The 20,040-nt window shown below is 43.5% G+C and overlaps 1 protein-coding gene across 2 annotated transcripts in view; it reads right to left on the bottom strand.

The window, feature by feature from the left end:
- LOC124044256 (rho GTPase-activating protein 6-like) overlaps positions 1 to 20,040 on the bottom strand; it is a 76,714-nt gene that overhangs the window by 5,451 nt on the left and 51,223 nt on the right. For both annotated transcript variants that reach the window (XM_046363871.1, XM_046363872.1), the window contains exons 4-10: positions 18,033 to 18,295; positions 16,121 to 16,316; positions 15,839 to 15,894; positions 13,553 to 13,703; positions 11,158 to 11,306; positions 9,246 to 9,425; positions 1,890 to 1,987 (exon numbers count right to left, since the gene is read on the bottom strand). In XM_046363871.1, the coding sequence (XP_046219827.1) occupies positions 1,890 to 1,987; positions 9,246 to 9,425; positions 11,158 to 11,306; positions 13,553 to 13,703; positions 15,839 to 15,894; positions 16,121 to 16,316; positions 18,033 to 18,295 (1,093 nt within the window). The remainder of the gene's footprint in view (positions 1 to 1,889; positions 1,988 to 9,245; positions 9,426 to 11,157; positions 11,307 to 13,552; positions 13,704 to 15,838; positions 15,895 to 16,120; positions 16,317 to 18,032; positions 18,296 to 20,040) is intronic.

Genomic DNA, 20,040 nt, shown 5'->3' with positions numbered 1-20,040 from the left:
TAGGTAAGAAAACTGAAACTATATGTCATCACAATGATGTTTAGGTAAGAAAACTGAAACTATATGTCATCACAATGATGTTTAGGTAAGAAAACTGAAACTATATGTCATCACAATGATGTTTAGGTAAGAAAACTGAAACTATATGTCATCACAATGATGTTTAGGTAAGAAAACTGAAACTATATGTCATCACAATGATGTTTAGGTAAGAAAACTGAAACTATATGTCATCACAATGATGTTTAGGTAAGAAAACTGAAACTATGTCATCACAATGATGTTTAGGTAAGAAAACTGAAACTATATGTCATCACAATGATGTTTAGGTAAGAAAACTGAAACTATATGTCATCACAATGATGTTTAGGTAAGAAAACTGATGTCAACAATGATGTTTATGAAAACTGAAACATCACAATGATGTTTAGGTAAGAAAACTGAAACTATATGTCATCACAATGATGTTTAGGTAAGAAAACTGAAACTATATGTCATCACAATGATGTTTAGGTAAGAAAACTGAAACTATATGTCATCACAATGATGTTTAGGTAAGAAAACTGAAACTATATGTCATCACAATGATGTTTAGGTAAGAAAACTGAAACTATATGTCATCACAATGATGTTTAGGTAAGAAAACTGAAACTATATGTCATCACAATGATGTTTAGGTAAGAAAACTGAAACTATATGTCATCACAATGATGTTTAGGTAAGAAAACTGAAACTATATGTCATCACAATGATGTTTAGGTAAGAAAACTGAAACTATATGTCATCACAATGATGTTTAGGTAAGAAAACTGAAACTATATGTCATCACAATGATGTTTAGGTAAGAAAACTGAAACTATATGTCATCACAATGATGTTTAGGTAAGAAAACTGAAACTATATGTCATCACAATGATGTTTAGGTAAGAAAAGAAAAAACTGAAACTATATGTCATCACAATGATGTTTAGGTAAGAAAACTGAAACTATATGTCATCACAATGATGTTTAGGTAAGAAAACTGAAACTATATGTCATCACAATGATGTTTAGGTAAGAAAACTGAAACTATATGTCATCACAATGATGTTTAGGTAAGAAAACTGAAACTATATGTCATCACAATGATGTTTAGGTAAGAAAACTGAAACTATATGTCATCACGATGATGTTTAGGTAAGAAAACTGAAACTATATGTCATCACGATGATGTTTAGGTAAGAAAACTGAAACTATATGTCATCACGATGATGTTTAGGTAAGAAAACTGAAACTATGTCATCACGATGATGTTTAGGTAAGAAAACTGAAACTATATGTCATCACAATGATGTTTAGGTAAGAAAACTGAAACTATATGTCATCACAATGATGTTTAGGTAAGAAAACTGAAACTATGTCATCACAATGATGTTTAGGTAAGAAAACTGAAACAATATGTCATCACGATGATGTTTAGGTAAGAAAACTGAAACTATGTCATCACAATGATGTTTAGGTAAGAAAACTGAAACTATATGTCATCACGATGATGTTTAGGTAAGAAAACTGAAACAATATGTCATCACGATGATGTTTTGGTAAGAAGTGAAAATACACAATAATACCACCAGGGGGTGCTCCAGTACCTTCTCAGAGCCCCATACATCACTGTACAGGATTTTCACAGAGCTTTTACATTTTTTGTCATGTAGCAGATGTTATCTCATCCAGAGCAAGTAGGGTTAAGGACATATTTTTCACCTAGTCAGCTTAGGGATTCAAACCAGCGACATTTCAGTTACTGGCCCAACGCTCTTAACTACTAAGCCACCTGATGCCCATTTGGCAGAGGCACAGCATCACGTCCAATCGTCCATATCTAAGCACACAAAAGGCCACACACTCACGAGTGCTGAGAATCCTTCCTCCTCAGGAGGTAATCCACCACGTCAGGATCCGTCTCTAGTAGACTCATCAGAACCTCATTCTGCAGGTCAGGCGGCACCTGGAAGGGCCAAAAACACACAAATCCTTAACTAGACGTCTCAGCCGAACAGACAGTTGTTACATCTATCTCATTCTCTGTTGGCTTAAACTGGATATCTAAGTCCTTCACTGTAAATCAAGCGGCTCAGATGTAGGCCAAGTGTTGAGACAGATATTGACACAATAATGTAAATATGTACTCTGAAACGCTAAATTACAAGAGCTGAAGCAAGAATGTCTCCTACAGACGATGTATAATAAGCAAGTGGTTCAAGTAAAGTTTAAAGCTATTGCGCCATTGGTTATAATATATATACACTACCGTTCAAAAGTTTGGGGTCACTTAGAAATGTCCTTATTTTTGTCCATTAAAATAACATCAAATTGATCAGAAATACAGTGTAGACATTGTTAATGTTGTAAATGACTATTGTAGCTGTAAACGGCAGATTTTTAAAGGAATATCTACATAGGCGTACAGAGAGGCCCATTATCATCAACCATTACTCATGTGTTCCAGTGGCATACTGTGTTAGCTAATCCAAGTTAATCATTTTAAAAGGGTAATTGATCATTAGAAAACCCATTTGCAATTATGTTCGCACAGCTGAAAACTGTTGTTCTGATTAAAGAAGCAATAAAACTGGCCTTCTTTAGACTAGTTGAGTATCTGGAGCATCAGCATTTGTGGGCTCGATTACAGGCTGAAAATGGCCAGAAACAAATAACTTTCTTCTGAAACTCTATTCTTGTTCTGAGTAATGAAGGCTATTCCATGCGAGAAATTGCCAAGAAACTGAAGATCTCGTACTACGCTCGTACTACTCCCTTCACAGAACAGTGCAAACTGGCTCTAACAGAATTGAAATAGAGGTGGGTGGCCCCGGTGCACAACTGAGCAAGAGGAAAAGTATATTAGAGTGTCTGTGAGGCGTCTGTTTCTCAAACTAGACACTCTAATGTACTTGTCCTCTTACTCATAAACTTTGATTAGCTAACACAATGTGCCATTGGAACACAGGAGTGATGGTTGCTGATAATGGGCCTCTGTACACCTATGTAAATATCATTAAAAATCAGCCGTTTCCAGCTACAATAGTCATTTACAAAATTTACAATGTCTGCACTGTATTTCTGATCAATTTGATGTTATTTTAATGGACAAAAAAAAAGGTTTTCTGTCGAAAACAAGGACATTTCTAAGTGACCCCAAACTTTTGAAAGGTAGTGCATATAGCTTAGATGAAGCAATGGAAAGGGGAAGGGAGGGATGGTTGTGAGATATTTTGTGTTGAAAGATCCCACAGACTAAGGTTAAGAAAAATAGAGCAAGTTTAGAGGAAATCCACGGTTGCTGTATCTATTCCATCTATTTATTGCCTTATCAAATTAATGACATCGATTCTTGAAGAATATAACTTACAAATGCCTCTTGAGCTAAGATCAACGGTTGTACCATATCAGAATCCAAAATACACTGAACAAAAATATATACGCAACATGCAACAATGTCCAAGATTTTACTGAGTTACAGTTCATATCAGGAAATCAGTCCATTGAAATAAAGGTCCTAATCTAGGTCCTAATCTATGGATCTAGGTCCTAATCTATGGATAGGTCCTAATCTATGGATTTCACATGACTGGGAATACAGATATACATATGTTGGTCACATAAACCTTTAAAAAAAAGTAGGGGCGTGGATCAGAAAACCAGTCAGTATCTGGTGTGACCGCCATTTGCCTCATGCAGCGCAGCACATTCTCTTTTGCATAGAGTTGATCAGGCTGTTGATTGTGGCCTGTGGAATGTTGTCCCACTCCTCTTCAATGGCTGTGCAAAGTTGCTGGATATTGGCAGGAACTGGAACAGGGTTGTCGTATATGCTGTCATACATGTTGATCCAGAACATCCCAAACATGCTCAATTGGTGACATGTTTGGTGAGTATGCAGGCCATGGAAGAACTGGGACATTTTCAGTTTCCAGGAATTGTGTACAGATCCTTGCAACACGGGGCCGTGCATTATCATGCTGAAACATGAGGTGATGGTGACGGATGAATGGCACGATAATATATGCCATTTAGCAGACGCTTTTATCCAAAGCGACTTACAGTCATGTGTGCATACATTCTACGTATGGGTGGTCCCGGGGATCGAACCCACTACCCTGGCGTTACAAGCGCCATGCTCTACCAACTGAGCTACAGAAGGATCTCGTCACGATATCTCTGTGCATTCAAATTGCCATCGATAAAATGCAATTGTGTTTGCTGTCCCTAGTTTATGCCTGCCCATACCATTACCCCACCGCCACCATGGGGCACTCTGATCGCAAACCGCTCGCCCACACGACGCCATACACGTGGTCTGTGGTTGTGAGGCCGGTTGGACGTGCTGACAAATTCCCTAAAACAATGTTGGAGGCAGCTTATGGAAGAGAAATTAACATTCAATTCTCTGGCAACAGCTCTGGTGGACATTCCTGCAGTCAGCATGTCAATTGCACACTCCCTCAAAACTTGAGACATATGTGGCATTGTGTTGTGTGTCAAATCTGCACATTTAGAGTGGCCTTTTATTGTCCCCCAGCACAAGGTGCACCTGTGTAATGATCATGAACCTCAAGGATCATACCCTTTTTTTCAATTTTCATCTAAAATGACATAACCCAAGCTAACTGCCTGTAGCTCAGGACCTGAAGCAAGGATATGCATATTCTTGATACCATTTGAAAGGAAACACTTTGAAGTTTGTGGAAATGTGAAATGAATGTAGGAGAATATAACACATTAGATCTGGTAAAACATGTTTTTTCTATTTTGTATTTTTCCATCATTGAAATGTAGGAGAATGGCCATACTTTCAGATAGGAGTCAAGGTGTAATTTAGATGTTGGCCACCAGATGGCAACAGTGTGTGTGCAAAGTTTCAGACTGATCCAGTGAAGAATTACATTACTGCACAAAATGTTGTATCAAGTCTGCCAGGAGATGTCTGCCTAAATGTGCCGAATTGATAATTTATACATTTTCAAGTACATAGCTATAGAGAACATATAAAGATGCTTTGGTAATAAAAAATGTAAGTTTACACACTCCCAGGAATGTCATACAGTACATGATGGATCATTAGCTTATACACTTTCACAAATCTAGATGGCCAGGTCAAATCAAATCAAATGTATTTGTCACATACAAATATGTATGTAGTTAGCAGATGTTAATGCAAGTGTAGCGAAATTCTTGTGCTTCTAGTTCCGACCATGCAGTAATATCTAACAATATCTAACATCCAATATCTAACATCCTGTGACATCGGGTGGTGTAGGTGTCCTGGAGGGCAGGTAGTTTGCACCCGGTGATGTGTTGTGCAGACCCCACTACCCTCTGGAGAGTCTTACGGTTATGGGTGGAGCAGCTGCCGTACGGTGGTGGGCGATGATACGGCCCGACAGGATGCTCTCAATTGTGCATCTGTAAAAGTTTGTGTGTTTTTGGTGACAAGCCAAATTGTTTCAGCCTCCTGAGGTTGAAGAGGCGCTGCTGCGCCTTCTTCACAACACTGTCTGTGTGGGTGGACCATTTCAGTTTGTCCGTGATGTGTACGCCGAGGAACTTAAAACTCTCCACCCTCTCCACTACTGTCCCGTCAATGTAGATAGGGGGTTGCTCCCTATGCTGTTTCCTGTTTTGTTGACAAATCAAGCCTATCACTGTAGTGTCGTCTGCAAACTTGATGATTGAGTTGGAGGCGTGCATGGCCACGCAGTCGTGGGTGAACAGGGAGTACAGGAGAGGGCTGAGAATGCACCCTTGTGGGGACCCAGTGTTGAGGATCAGCGGGGTGGAGATGTTGTTACCTACCCTCACCACCTGGGGTCGGCACATCAGGAAATCCAGGCCCCAGTTGCACAGAGTGGGGTCGTGACCCAGGGTCTCGAGCTTAATGACGAGTTTGGAGGGTACTATGGTGTTAAATGCTGAGCTGTAATCGATGAACAGCATTCTTACATAGGTATTCCTCTTGTCCAGATGGGTTAGGGCAGTGTGGTGGCGATTGCGTCGTCTGTGGACCTAATGGGGGAGTAAGCAAACTGGAGTGGGTCTAGGGTGTCAGGTAGGGTGGAGGTGATATGGTCCTTGACTAGTCTCTCAAAGCACTTCATGATGATGGAAGTGAGTGCTACAGGTCGGTCGTCATTTAGCTTTCTTGAGAACGGGAACAATAGTGGCCCTCTTGAAGCATGTGGGGACAGCAGACTGGGATAAGGATTGATTGAATATGTCTGTAAACACACCAGCCTGCCAGTCTGTGCATGCTCTGAGGATGCGGCCGGGCATGCCGTCTGGGCCTGCAGCCTTGCGAGGGTTAACACGTTTAAATGTTTTACTCACGTTGGCTGCAGTGAAGGAGAGCCCGCAGGTTTTGGTATCGGGCCATATTAGTGGCACTGTATCGTCCTCAAAGCGGGCAAAAAAGTTTGTTTGTTTAGTCTGTCTGGGAGCAAGACATCGTGATCCGCGACGGGGCTGGTTGTTCTTTTGTAGTCCGTGATTGATTGTAGACCCTGCCACATACCTCTCGTGTCTGGGACGTTGAATAGCGACTCCACTTTGTCTCCGTTCTGACACTTAGCTTGTTTGATTGCCTTGCGGAGGGAATAGCTACACTGTTTGTCATGTTTCCGGTCACCTTGCCCTGATTAAAAGCAGTGGTTCGCGTGTTCAGTTTTGCACAAATTCTGCCATCAATCCACGGTTTCTGGTTGGGGAATGTTTTAATAGACGCTGTGGGTACAACATCACCGATGCACTTGTTAATAAACTCGCACACTGAATCAGCGTATTCGTCAATGTTGTTGTTCGCCGCAATGCGGAACATATCCCAGTCCACGTGATCGATGCAATTTTGAAGCGTGGAATCAGATTGGTCGGACCTGCGTTGAACAGACCTGAGCGCGAGTGCTTCCTGTTTTATTTTCTGTCTATTGGCTGGGAGCAACAAAATGGAATCGTCGCCAGCTTTTCCGAAGGGAGGTCGGGGAGGGCCTGAAATGCGTTGTGGCAGTTAGAATAACAGTAGTCTAGGGTTTTGCCCTGGTAGCACAATCGATATGCTGATAGAATTTGGGGAGCCTTGTTTTCAGATTAGCCTTGTTAAAATCCCCGGCTACAATAAGTGCAGCCTCAGGACATGTGGTTTCCAGTTTACATAGAGTCCAATGAAGTTTTCAGGGCCGTCGATGTGTCTGCTTGGGGGGGAAATAACACATAAAAAAAAACAAAATACTGCATTGTTTCCTAGGAACGCAAAGCGAGGCGGCCATCGCTGTCGGCGCCGGAAGTAAAGGCACGTGGGGTGGGTGTGGAGCCAGAGACATTCGTGGGGTAAAACTGTAGACCCCAGTTGCTACAAACACAACATTTATCTCTGGGACCCTCGGGATGACAAATAAGATCCAGATGACTAAATGTATCCAACCAGTTGCGGTGATAAAAGGTTTGTTGTTTTACACTCTCTTCAAACAATAGCATGGTATTTTTTACATTGTAATAGCTACTGTTAATCAGACACATCAGTTATAATAACGTCTATGTCCTGGAAAGTTGGCTGTTTTATACAACGACATTCCAGTCACATTAGCAACAACTGTAACGGTTTAGGGACACTGATCCCGTAGAGGTTTTAAATAATCAACTTCTTGATATGCCACACCAGCCAGGTGGATGGATTACCTTGGCAAATGACAAATGCTCACTAACAAGGATGTAAACAAATTTATGGACAAAACTTTATGGAAATAAGGGTCTGAATACCTATGTAAATGTGAATTCAGTTTGACATTTTTTAAAATACTGTCAGGACCCGGTTACGAACCCGGGTCTCCGGAGTGAGAAACAGTCACTTAACCAACTGAACCACGAATAGTGGGCAGAACCCAGAAGATGAGGCAGACACAGCAGTACTTGAGACGGTGTATTTAATGAAGTAAAAAGTGAAGTTCTTCAGGAAAACATGTAACTCCACAACCTCAAAAGGAATCCTACAAGAACAAAGGTAATCCTCCAAGACAAAAAAGGTAAATCCACAAGGTGGAAGGTAAAGCACAAAAAGCCTCAAAAGATACTCAAAAAAAACCAAACAAGAACAAAAAACAGAATTCCACAAGAGAGTCCACCGGGATCAACAAGAGTTCTCAGAGTACTAGGGCTGGGTGCTAACATACAAACACAGAGCAAAGAACAGAGGAAAATAAATACATTTAAATACATTTTCCCAAAAATTCTAGAACCCTTTTTTGCTTTGTCATTATGGGATATTGTGTGTAGATTGAGGATGGAAGAAAAACAATTGAATCTATTTTAGAATAAGGCTGCAACGTAACAAAAAACTTCCTGAATGCAAAAACTGTGTATAGCTTCAAAATATGCTTAACTATATTGTTGATATATTGAGTGGTCAGTCCTTGCGTCAAAATAGCTCTGTCTATGAATTTAAGAGTGATTGCATTTCTCCATGTCCATCCCTCAACTTTCTAACATAACAGAGTCGGTGCGTGTGCTTTGTTATCGTTTCAACTGAGGATTTCCCCTTTAAGAAAAATACAGCTTGGTCTGGAAAGAAACTGTAAAGACACTGTAATCAGTATGTCCAAATCCATAGTCCTCCTTTTCCTGGACCTTATAAGGACCCGTACAGGAGTGAAAAACAAGGCAGGAGTTGATGATCTTCTCTGTGGAGCTTGGTTTTACAAGGCTTAGGCCTTCTCCAAAACGTATAAAATGCATGTTTACATTTCATTAGATTGAGCCACTCTATTAAAGGAATATATCTGTATTTTGGCAATGATGTCCTTTTATCTACTTCCCCAGAGTCAGATGAACTTGTGGTTACCTTTTTTTTTTGTCTCTGCGTGCAGTTCGAAGGACATTCCTAACTAGAACTACTGCAATGACTAACTATTGTAGCGTTACCACAATGACTGGAAGTCTATGGTATCTGCTAGCAGAAACTATCTCTAATTTCCTTCATAAAAATGTAATCCATGGGGAAGTAGATAGCAGGCCTCATTGCCAAATTCCCAAAGTATCCCTTTAAGCACAATTCCCCTAAGAACAATTATTCTAGGAAAGGAGAGCAGTGACTAAGAGAGTTCAATTGTTTGTCAGCTGTGCGAATTTTGTACTCTGTTCTCTGTCTAGTGTGATAAACACTTATATATATCCATCTATTGGTGCCATGTTACAGTGTTTTCCATAAGTGGATAGCTTACCATGAAGAGGGTCTCATACGTGGTGATCATGCTGTGTACCACGCCAATGATGGCTGTACTCTCCTCTGCGCGGGCAACACTCTGAACAGTAAACTCCTTGTCCGAGCTCTTCTGCTTGTGTAGAAGGTTGGGCCCAAAGACGGTGGCCAAGTTGAGTGATGTCATCTTGTTCCCGGTGATCTAAAGACAGCAGTGGGACAATGAGCACAAAAACACACACACACACACACACACACACACACACACACACACACACACACACACACACACACACACACACACACACACACACACACACACACACACACACACACACACACACACACACACACACACACACACACACACACACACACCTTTCTGAGAAGCTCTCCTGCCAGTGCTGGCTAACATGAGCTCCTTCTGCTCGGTAGGACAGGAACAGTTTGTTATGCATCGTCATGAAATCCCCAGTAATAACAGGATAATGAAGCCTGAATTGATCTCATTCTGGCTATCTGGCCAGCAGCCCCACAACTCACAGCCTCACAGGCCAAGTACGTGATTGTTAGCAAGACATTTTCGTCTGATCTTTTGTGGTTACAGGAAAAATCAGGACTATGCTGAAGGTTAGGTTGATGGAGGTCAACTGGAAGGATTAGTGAAGGTAACACTGAATAAAAACATCATATTACTTTCTGGTCTTTCTTTTAAGTTCAATGTAAAATTAACATGGAAAAGCAGTCATTAATACAGATCATTTTTAAAAATCAATTATGATTATGGTAGCAATAGAAAACAATTAATGCACATGGCTGACTCTTGACACACAGAGGTGTAATACCTATTCAAACCGAGAGGAGTGTGGGAATTAATACTCACTTAAGCCGCTCTTGTCAACATGAATAAAGCTATAAAGTCCGTCAATTTGTTACATCAGAATGTAAAAATATCCTTCCCATGTACTCCTCTCTGCGCTCATTTGGGGTGATGGAAGTACTATTACTAGCATGCTAATGACAATGTAGTCTGCGCTGTAATGTAAAATGCTTGCGGTATTTCGATAGATGAATATGACTAATGACCTAGTCATGAATCATAAATAACCAACATTGGGAAAAACTACAACATTCATCTATGAAAGTTGATCTCAGACAAAATGAGAAAAGGACCGTAAACCTCAGTAAATTAATTACACTACTAACCTCTCATCCTGTCATGCTCTGCCCTGTCCTCCAGCCCTTTCCTCATGTCCTGCCATGTCCTGCCCTCATGTCCTGTCCTCCTGCCCTGTCCTCCAGTCATCCTATCCTGTCCTCCAGTCATCCTATCCTGTCCTCCTGTCCTGCCGTGTCCTACCCTCATGTCCTGTCCTCCAGTCATCCAATCCTGTCCTCCTGTCCTGCCGTGTCCTACCCTCATGTCCTGTCCTCCAGTCATCCTATCCTGTCCTCCTGTCCTGCCATGTCCTGCCCTCATGTCCTGTCCTCCTGCCCTGTCCTCCAGTCATCCTATCCTGTCCTCCTGTCCTGCCGTGTTCTACCCTCATGTCCTGTCCTCCAGTCATCCTATCCTGTCCTCCTGTCCTGCCGCGTCCTACCCTCATGTCCTGTCCTTCCCTGCACTGCCCTCATGTCCTGTCCTCCTGTCCTGCCGTGTCCTGTCCTCCTGCCCTGTCCTCCAGTCATCCAATCCTGTCCTCCTGTCCTGCCGTGTCCTACCCTCATGTCCTGTCCTCCAGTCATCCTATCCTGTCCTCCTGTCCTGCCATGTCCTACCCTCATGTCCTGTCCTTCCCTGCACTGCCCTCATGTCCTGTCCTCCTTTCCTGCTGTGTCCTGTCCTCCTGCCCTGTCCTCCAGTCTTCCTATTCTGTCCTCCTGTCCTGCCGTGTCCTACCCTCAAGTCCTTGCCTGCCCTGTCCATTCCACACCTCATGTCCGTCCCTGTCCTGACTGTCCTCTGCGTGGGCGGTCACCGTGGCCAGGAACTCCAGGAGGCGTTGCAGGGTGTCACTGTTGCACGGCGGCAGCAGATACACAAGTAGCTGAATGGTGCTCTCCTGGTCTGGATGGTCCAGTACTGCAGAGGAAGACAACCATCAACACAACTCCCTCTCATTCTCACAGGTACAGGTACAGACACGTTTTACAATACAGACGGTATAGGAATCAGGTATACTCTCTTGGTGTATGAAGTGTATGCTTTCTTAATAACAAACTACTGTAGTGTACAGGGGCTTGCGAAAGTATTCACCCCCTTGGCATTTTTCCTATTTTATTGCCTTACAACCTGGAATTACAATACATTTTGGGGGGGGGTTTTAACATTTGATTTAAACAACATGCCTACCACTTTGAAGATGCACATTTTTTTTTTATTGTGAAACAAATAAGACAAAAAAAATGAAAACTTGAGTGTGCATACTGTAATTATTCACCCCAACAAAGTCAATACTTTGTAGAGGCACCTTTTGCAGCAATTACAGCTGCAAGTCTCTTGGGGTACGTCTCTATACGCTTGGCACATCTAACCACTGGGATTTTTGCTCATTCTTCAAGGAAAAACTGCTCCAGCTCCTTCAAGTTGTATGAATTCCGCTGGTGTACAGCCATATTTAAGTCATACCACCGATTCTCAACTGGATTGAGCTCTGGGCTTCGACTAGGCCATTCCAAGACATTGGAACGTTTCCCCTTAAACCACTCAAGTGTTGCTTTAGCAGTATGCTTAGGGACATTGTCCTGCTGGAAGGTGAACCTCCATCACAATCTCAAATCTCAAAGAAATTCCCTGTATTTAGCGCCATCCACCATTCCTTCAATTCTGACCAGTTTCCCAGTCCCTGCCATTGAAAAACATCCCCACAGCATGATGCTGCCACCACCATGCTTCACTGTGGGGATGAAGTTCTTGGGGTGATGGGAGGTGTTGGGTTTGACCCAGACTTGGTGTTTTGCTTGATGGCCAAAAAGCTCAATTTTAGTCTCATCTGACCAGAGTACCTTCTTCCATATGTTAGTGGAGTCTCCCACATGCCTTTTGGCAAACACCAAACGTGTTTGCTTATTTTTTTCTTTAAGCAATGGCTTTTTTCTGGCCACTCTTCTGTAAAGCCCAGCTCCGTGGAGTATATGGCTTAAAGTGGTCCTATGGACAGATACTCCAATCTCTTGCAGCTCCTTCAGGGTCATCTTTGGTCTCTTTATTGCCTCTCTGATTAATGCCCTCCTTGCCTGGTCAGTGAGTTTTGGTGGGCGGCCCTCTCTCGGCAGGTTCGTTGTGGTGCCATATTCTTTCAATTTTTTAATCATGGATTTAATGGTGCTCCATGGGATGTTCAAGTTTCAGATATTTAAAAAACAACAACCTTGATCTGTACTTCTCCACAACGTTGTCCCTGACCTGTTTGGAGAGCTCCTTGGTCTTCATAGTCCGCTTGCTTGGTGGTGCCCCTTTCTTAGTGGTGTTGCAGACTCTGAGGCCTTTCAGAACAGGTGTATATATACTGAGATCATGTGACATTTAGATTGCACACAGGTGGACCTTATTTAACCAATTATGTGACGTCTGAAGGTAATTGGTTGCACCCGATCCTATTTAGGGGCTTCATAGCAAAGGGGGTGAATACATATGCACAAACCACAATTTTTTTAAACAAGTTATTTTTTTTCATTTCACTTCACCTATGTGGACTATTTTGTGAATGTACATTACATGAAATCCAAATAAAAATCCCATGTTGTAATGCAACTAAATAGGAAAAGGGGGATGAATAATTTTGCATGGCACTGTAGGCGTAACTAAACCCTTCACACATTGGGTTGATTAAGGCTATGAGTAGTGTTGTGGTTAGATTGTGGTGAAGCAATTGAGTTATATAGTGTATGAAGTGTACATGAATGTGGGGTATGGGGTAAATGTGGGCTGTTCATGGTAGTGATGAAGGCTGTGTGAAGTGTGGTGGTGAGATTGTGTGTCATATTGTGGTATGAAGTTTAGATGTGAGCGTAAAGTATGGGTTTAGTAATGCGTTTGTGTGTGTGTGTGTGTGTGTGTTTGTTTGTGTGTGTGTGTGTGTGTGTGTGTGTGTGTGTGTGTGTGTGTGTGTGTGTGTGTGTGTGTGTGTGTGTGTGTGTGTGTGTGTGTGTGTGTGTGTGTTTGTACGTCTGTGTGTGGCCAGGCCAGGGTGTGTGTGTGTGTGTGTGTGTGTGTGTGTGTGTGTGTGTGTGTGTGTGTGTGTGTGTGTGTGTGTGTGTGTGTGTGTGTGTGTGTGTGTGTGTGTGTGTGTGTGTGTGTGTCCAAGCCCGTGTGTCTGTGTTCCTCACACATGGTGTTGAGGAATGCGGTGTAGAGCTCTCTGGTCAGCAGGGGTTCAGGCATATCCCTCAGGAACTCCTTAAGCAGCGCGGCCACATCATGGACACTGTTAGCCTCATCCAGCTGGACCTCCATTCCCAGGTCACACTGCTCTCTGAGCTGGAAACAGCATACCAACATCCCACATTCCACAGTTTAACACTAGAAACTTATTGGAGACAACAGCCCTCCCTCCACATTTTAACACTAGAATCATACTTGAGACAACAGCCATCCCTCCACATTTTAACACTAGACTCATACTTGAGACAACAGCCATCCCTCCACATTTTAACACTAGAATCATACTTGAGACAGCAACCTACATTCCACAGTTTAACACTAGAAACATAGTGGAGACAACATCCCTCCCTCCACAGTTTAACACTAGAAACATACTGGACTGGAGACAACATCCCTCCCTCCACAGTTTAACACTAGAAACATACTGGAGACAACATCCCTCCCTCCACAGTTTAACACTAGAAACATACTGGAGACAACATCCCTCCCTCCACAGTTTAACACTAGAAACATACTGGAGACAACATCCCTCCCTCCACAGTTTAACACTAGAAACATACTGGACTGGAGACAACATCCCACCCTCCACAGTTTAACACTAGAAACATACTGGACTGGAGACAACATCCCACCCTCCACAGTTTAACACTAGAAACATACTGGACTGGAGACAACATCCCTCTCTCCACAGTTTAACACTAGAAACATACTGGACTGGAGACAACATCCCTCCCTCCACAGTTTAACACTAGAAACATACTGGACTGGAGACAACATCCCTCCCTCCACAGTTTAACACTAGAAACATACTGGAGACAACATCCCTCCCTCCACAGTTTAACACTAGAAACATACTGGAGACAACATCCCTCCCTCCACAGTTTAACACTAGAAACATACTGGACTGGAGACAACATCCCTCCCTCCACAGTTTAACACTAGAAACATACTGGAGACAACATCCCTCCCTCCACAGTTTAACACTAGAAACATACTGGAGACAACATCCCTCCCTCCACAGTTTAACACTAGAAACATACTGGACTGGAGACAACATCCCACCCTCCACAGTTTAACACTAGAAACATACTGGACTGGAGACAACATCCCTCCCTCCACAGTTTAACACTAGAAACATACTGGAGACAACATCCCTCCCTCCACAGTTTAACACTAGAAACATACTGGAGACAACATCCCTCTCTCCACAGTTTAACACTAGAAACATACTGGACTGGAGACAACATCCCTCCCTCCACAGTTTAACACTAGAAACATACTGGAGACAACATCCCTCCCTCCACAGTTTAACACTAGAAACATACTGGAGACAACATCCTTCCCTCCACAGTTTAACACTAGAAACATACTGGAGACAACATCCCTCCCTCCACAGTTTAACACTAGAAACATACTCCACAGTTTAACACTAGACTGGAGACAACATCCCTCCCTCCACAGTTTAACACTAGAAACATACTGGAGACAACATCCCTCCCTCCACAGTTTAACACTAGAAACATACTGGAGACAACATCCCTCCCTCCACAGTTTAACACTAGAAACATACTGGAGACAACATCCCTCCCTCCACAGTTTAACACTAGAAACATACTGGACTCCACAGTTTAAGACTAGAAACATCCCATCCCCCTCCACAGTTTAACACTAGAAACATACTGGACTGGAGACAACATCCCTCCCTCCACAGTTTAACACTAGAAACATACTGGAGACAACATCCCTCCCTCCACAGTTTAACACTAGAAACATACTGGAGACAACATCCCTCTCTCCACAGTTTAACACTAGAAACATACTGGACTGGAGACAACATCCCTCCCTCCACAGTTTAACACTAGAAACATACTGGACTGGAGACAACATCCCACCCTCCACAGTTTAACACTAGAAACATACTGGACTGGAGACAACATCCCACCCTCCACAGTTTAACACTAGAAACATACTGGACTGGAGACAACATCCCTCCCTCCACAGTTTAACACTAGAAACACACTAGGAATTTCACAGTGGGTTTTGATGAGCACCTCATCGATGTTTTATATATATATATATGCCATTTAGCAGACGCTTTTATCCAAAGCGACTTACAGTCATGTGTGCATACATTCTACGTATGGGTGGTCCCGGGGATCGAGCCCACTACCCTGGCGTTACAAGCACCATGCTCTACCAACTGAGCTACAGAAGGACCAGAGAAACCTCACCTGCCGCACTCTCTTCTTTGAGCTCCCAACACGGAAGATGCCAACTGTCTGTAGACCTAAATTACATGGAGAAATAAAGGGCAAATTTGATGTGACACCAACAGGGAAAATGTGTACATAAACTCCAGTCGCGTTTAACAATCCTCTGCAAGTCATATCCTCCATTGACTTCAGTGAATGATTTACATGAAAGTCTGTGTCGTCTGCGCTCACTACAACTGTGAATCGGGCCCAATATGCATAGCACTTTCTAAAGATTGACGGCAATTCCTTTGTGTGTACCATATTTCTCCAGATGCAGGCAGCACATCTCCACCACCCTGGGAACCTGTCTATAGATGGGGTTGAGGCTAAGCTTCTTGTCCCTCTGCTTCTTCCTGTTGCTGGGTGTCTCGGCTGGTAGGGACAGCTGCAGGGCTTCCAGCAGGCGAGACTGATTGTCATCCAGGTCAGTGATGCAATCCACAGACACTCCTCCCTGCCAGATACACATAGTTGAGTGAGTACGGTACAGTACAGCCATATGGAGAGGTGATGGATAGCATATGGCGACGAGCGCATGGCATGGAATGATGGATTATATACAGTGTACTCGGAAAGTGTTCAGACCCCTTCACTTTTTACACATTTTGATACGTTACAGCCGTATTCTAAAATGTATTCAATCTATAAACAATAACCCATAATGACAAAGCAAAAACATTTACATAAATATTCAGACCTTTTACTCAGTACTTTGTTGAAGCACCTTTGGCAGCGATTACAGCCTCAAGTCTTCTTGGGGTATGACGCTACAAGCTTGGAACACCTGTATTTGGGGAGTTAATCCCATTCTTCTCTGCAGATCCTCTCAAGCTCTGTCTGGTTGGATGGGGACACAGCTATTTTCAGGTCTCTCCGGGGATGTTCGATCGGGTTTAAGTCCGGGCTCAGGCTGGGCCACTCAAGGACATTCAGAGACTTGTCCCGAAGCCACTCCTGCGTTGTCTTGGCTGTGTGCTTAGGGACATTGTCCTGTTGGAAGGTGAACCTTCACCCCAGTCTGAGGTCCTGAGAGCTCTGGAGCAGGTTTTCATCAAGGCCTGATTGGTGGAGTGCTGCAAAGATGGTTGTCCTTCTGGAAGGTTCTCCCATCTACACAGAGGAACTCTGGAGCTCTGTCAGAGTGACCATCGGGTTCTTGGTCACCTCCCTGACCAAGGCCCTTCACCCCCGATTGTTCAGTTTAGCCGGGCGGCCAGCTTAAGGAAGAGTCTTGGTGGTTCCAAATTTCTTCCATAGAAGAATGATGGAGGCCACTGTGTTCTTGGGGACCTTTAATGCTGCAGAAATGTCTTGGGACCCTTCCCCTGATCTGTGCCTCGACACAATTCTGTCTTGTAGGTCTACGGACAATTCCTTCGACCTCGTGGCTTGGTTTTTGCTCTGACATGCATTGTCAACTGTGGGACCGTATATAGACAGGTGTGCCTTTGCAAATCATGTCCAATCAGTTGAATTTACCACAGGTGGACTCCAATCAAGTTGTAGAAACATCTCAAGGATGATCCAATTTGTAAGTCGCTCTGGATAAGAGCGTCTGCTAAATGACTTAAATGTAATGTAAATGTAATGATCAATGGAAGCAGGATGCACCTGAGCTCAATTTCGAGTTTGATACCATTGAGTCTGAATAATTATGTAAATAGATTTCTTAAAATACAGCTTTCGCTTTGTCATAATGGGGTATTGTGTGTAGATTGATGAAGAAAATGTTTTATTTAATCAATTTTAGAAAAAGGCTGTAACATAACAAAATGTGTAAAAAGGGAAGGGGTCTGAATACTTTCCAAACGTACTGTAAGTGGATGGCATACATTGAAGTGAAGTGGGAGCCCGGCCAATGGTATTTCTACCTCTGCCCATCAAGTTATATGGGGCGGCAGGGTTGCCTAGTGGTTAGAGCTTTGGACTAGTAACTGGAAGTTCAAATCCCCGAGTTGACAAGGTACAAATCTGTCGTTCTGCCCCTGAACAAGCAGTTAACCCACTGTCCCTAGGCCGTCATTGAAAACAAGAGTTTATATTTAACTAGGCAAGTCAGTTAAGAAAAGGTCAAATAAAATTATATGAACAAGTTGCTTTGGATATAACAGAATACATTCAGACTCATACCATAGGTTTGTTAGAACAGCCCCCACAGGTAAAAACCTACCCTTCTGCGGGTGTGTGTTGCTGCTTCGGGTGTGCTGGGTGACGGTGACTCAGTGGCCGTCTCAGAGGTGGAGCTGAGAGACGAGTTGCTGCTGGACAGCTCCTTGTCTTTGGTGCTCTTCCGTGAGGTGAGGTGTAGCAGGGAGGACACCAGGTCACTGGGGTCACGGTGCTCCTCGCGCTGGGGCTCCTGACGCTGCTTGTGGGTGCGATCGTTAGAGATCACCTGCGACAGAAGTATGCCGAAGGCCTGGGGCGTTGCCTCTATGATGCGATGGACGGATAAGGAGGGGAAAGGGGAGGCCCCGGAGTTAATATTCATAAATTCAGCATTCAATTAAATGTAATGGTAAATCCCAAGACTTGCTTCGAAGTATGAAGTAACTGTGCAGTGAAGCCTGGATGGCTGTAAACTATGCTTACTTATTTAAAAAATAATAATAATAATGACATTTCCCATAGGCCCTCTAATTGAAAACTCTTATCTATATAAAAACATATCTAAAGATCCTTGGGGAAATGCAGTGTTTAGCCTAAACAGTATCCGTACCATGTATACACTATCCCCATTTCAGGGGACGCATACTTTGGGATGTGTCTCTTTAAACACAGGGAGAGAAAATTAAAAGAGAGGAGGGTGGGCTAGGGTTGTCCATGCCTGAGGTTAGGCTGGAATGACCGAGGTTAGGCTGAGATGAACAGAGGTTAAGATGGGATGACCGAGGTTAGGCTGGGATGACCGAGGTTAGGCTGAGATGAACAGAGGTTAAGCTGAGATGACCGAGGTTAGGCTGAGATGAACAGAGGTTAGGCTGGGATGACCGAGGTTAGGTTGAGATGACCAGAGGTTAGGCTGAGATGACCGAGGTTAGGCTGAGATGACCGAGGTTAGGCTGGGATGACCGAGGTTAGGTTGAGATGACCGAGGTTAGGCTGAGATGAACAGAGGTTAAGCTGAGATGACCAGAGTTTAGGCTGAGATGACCGAGGTTAGGCTGAGATGAACAGAGGTTAAGCTAGGATGACCAGAGGTTAGGCTGAGATGAACAGAGGTTAAGCTGAGATGACCAGAGGTTAGGCTGAGATGACCAGAGGTTAGGCTGAGATGACCGAGGTTAGGCTGAGATGAACAGAGGTTAAGCTGAGATGACCAGAGGTTAGGCTGAGATGACCGAGGTTAGGCTGAGATGAACAGAGGTTAAGCTAGGATGACCAGAGGTTAGGCTGAGATGAACAGAGGTTAAGCTGAGATGACCAGAGGTTAGGCTGAGATGACCGAGGTTAGGCTGAGATGAACAGAGGTTAAGCTAGGATGACCAGAGGTTAGGCTGAGATGACCAGAGGTTAGGCTGGGATGACCGAGGTTAGGCTGAGATGAGCAGAGGTTAAGCTGGGATGACCAAGCCACCTCTCAAGATTGTTTTTGTTCTTTCCTTGACCACCCAGGCGACAGAGAGAACTCACATTCCTGTGAACATTGTAGCAGGAGGCTGGGCAGCAGTTGGCAGTGCTGTTCAGTGGAGGCTGCTGAGGGGAGGACGGCTCACAATAATGTCCGGAACGGAGCAAATGGAAAGGCATCAAACACCTGGAAACCATGGAAACCATGTGTTTGATGTATTTGATACCATTCCACTGATTGAGCCCGTCCTCCCCAATTAAGGTGCCACCCAACCTCCTGTGGTGCAGTTGTTGAAGCAGCCCTGGCTCTTTCAGGAGGAGGCTCCTACTGTATATTTTCCTCTCAGAGCTCGGTGGGTTGAAACAGCTGAGAATGCTTGCTCTAGTGAGCTCCACATAGCTCCAGTGAAATGGATCAAAGAGTCAACGGATGGCCCGGCCAGTGTGTGAGATAACGGAACGCAGCAGGACATGAACAAAGGTCTAGAGGACTCAGTGTCTGTCCCACAGCCTCCAACTAAAAAGAGCCATGTTTATCTACACTGAAAGATCAACATCAATATTATCACTGACTACATGCAAGACACCTTTCTCAAATATGCTGTAGT

The sequence above is a fragment of the Oncorhynchus gorbuscha genome, linkage group LG09, assembly GCF_021184085.1.
Source record: "Oncorhynchus gorbuscha isolate QuinsamMale2020 ecotype Even-year linkage group LG09, OgorEven_v1.0, whole genome shotgun sequence".
Taxonomy (NCBI): Eukaryota; Metazoa; Chordata; class Actinopteri; order Salmoniformes; family Salmonidae; genus Oncorhynchus; species Oncorhynchus gorbuscha.
Note: the sequence above shows the minus strand (reverse complement) of the source record. Positions and strands in the feature narration are given on the sequence as shown.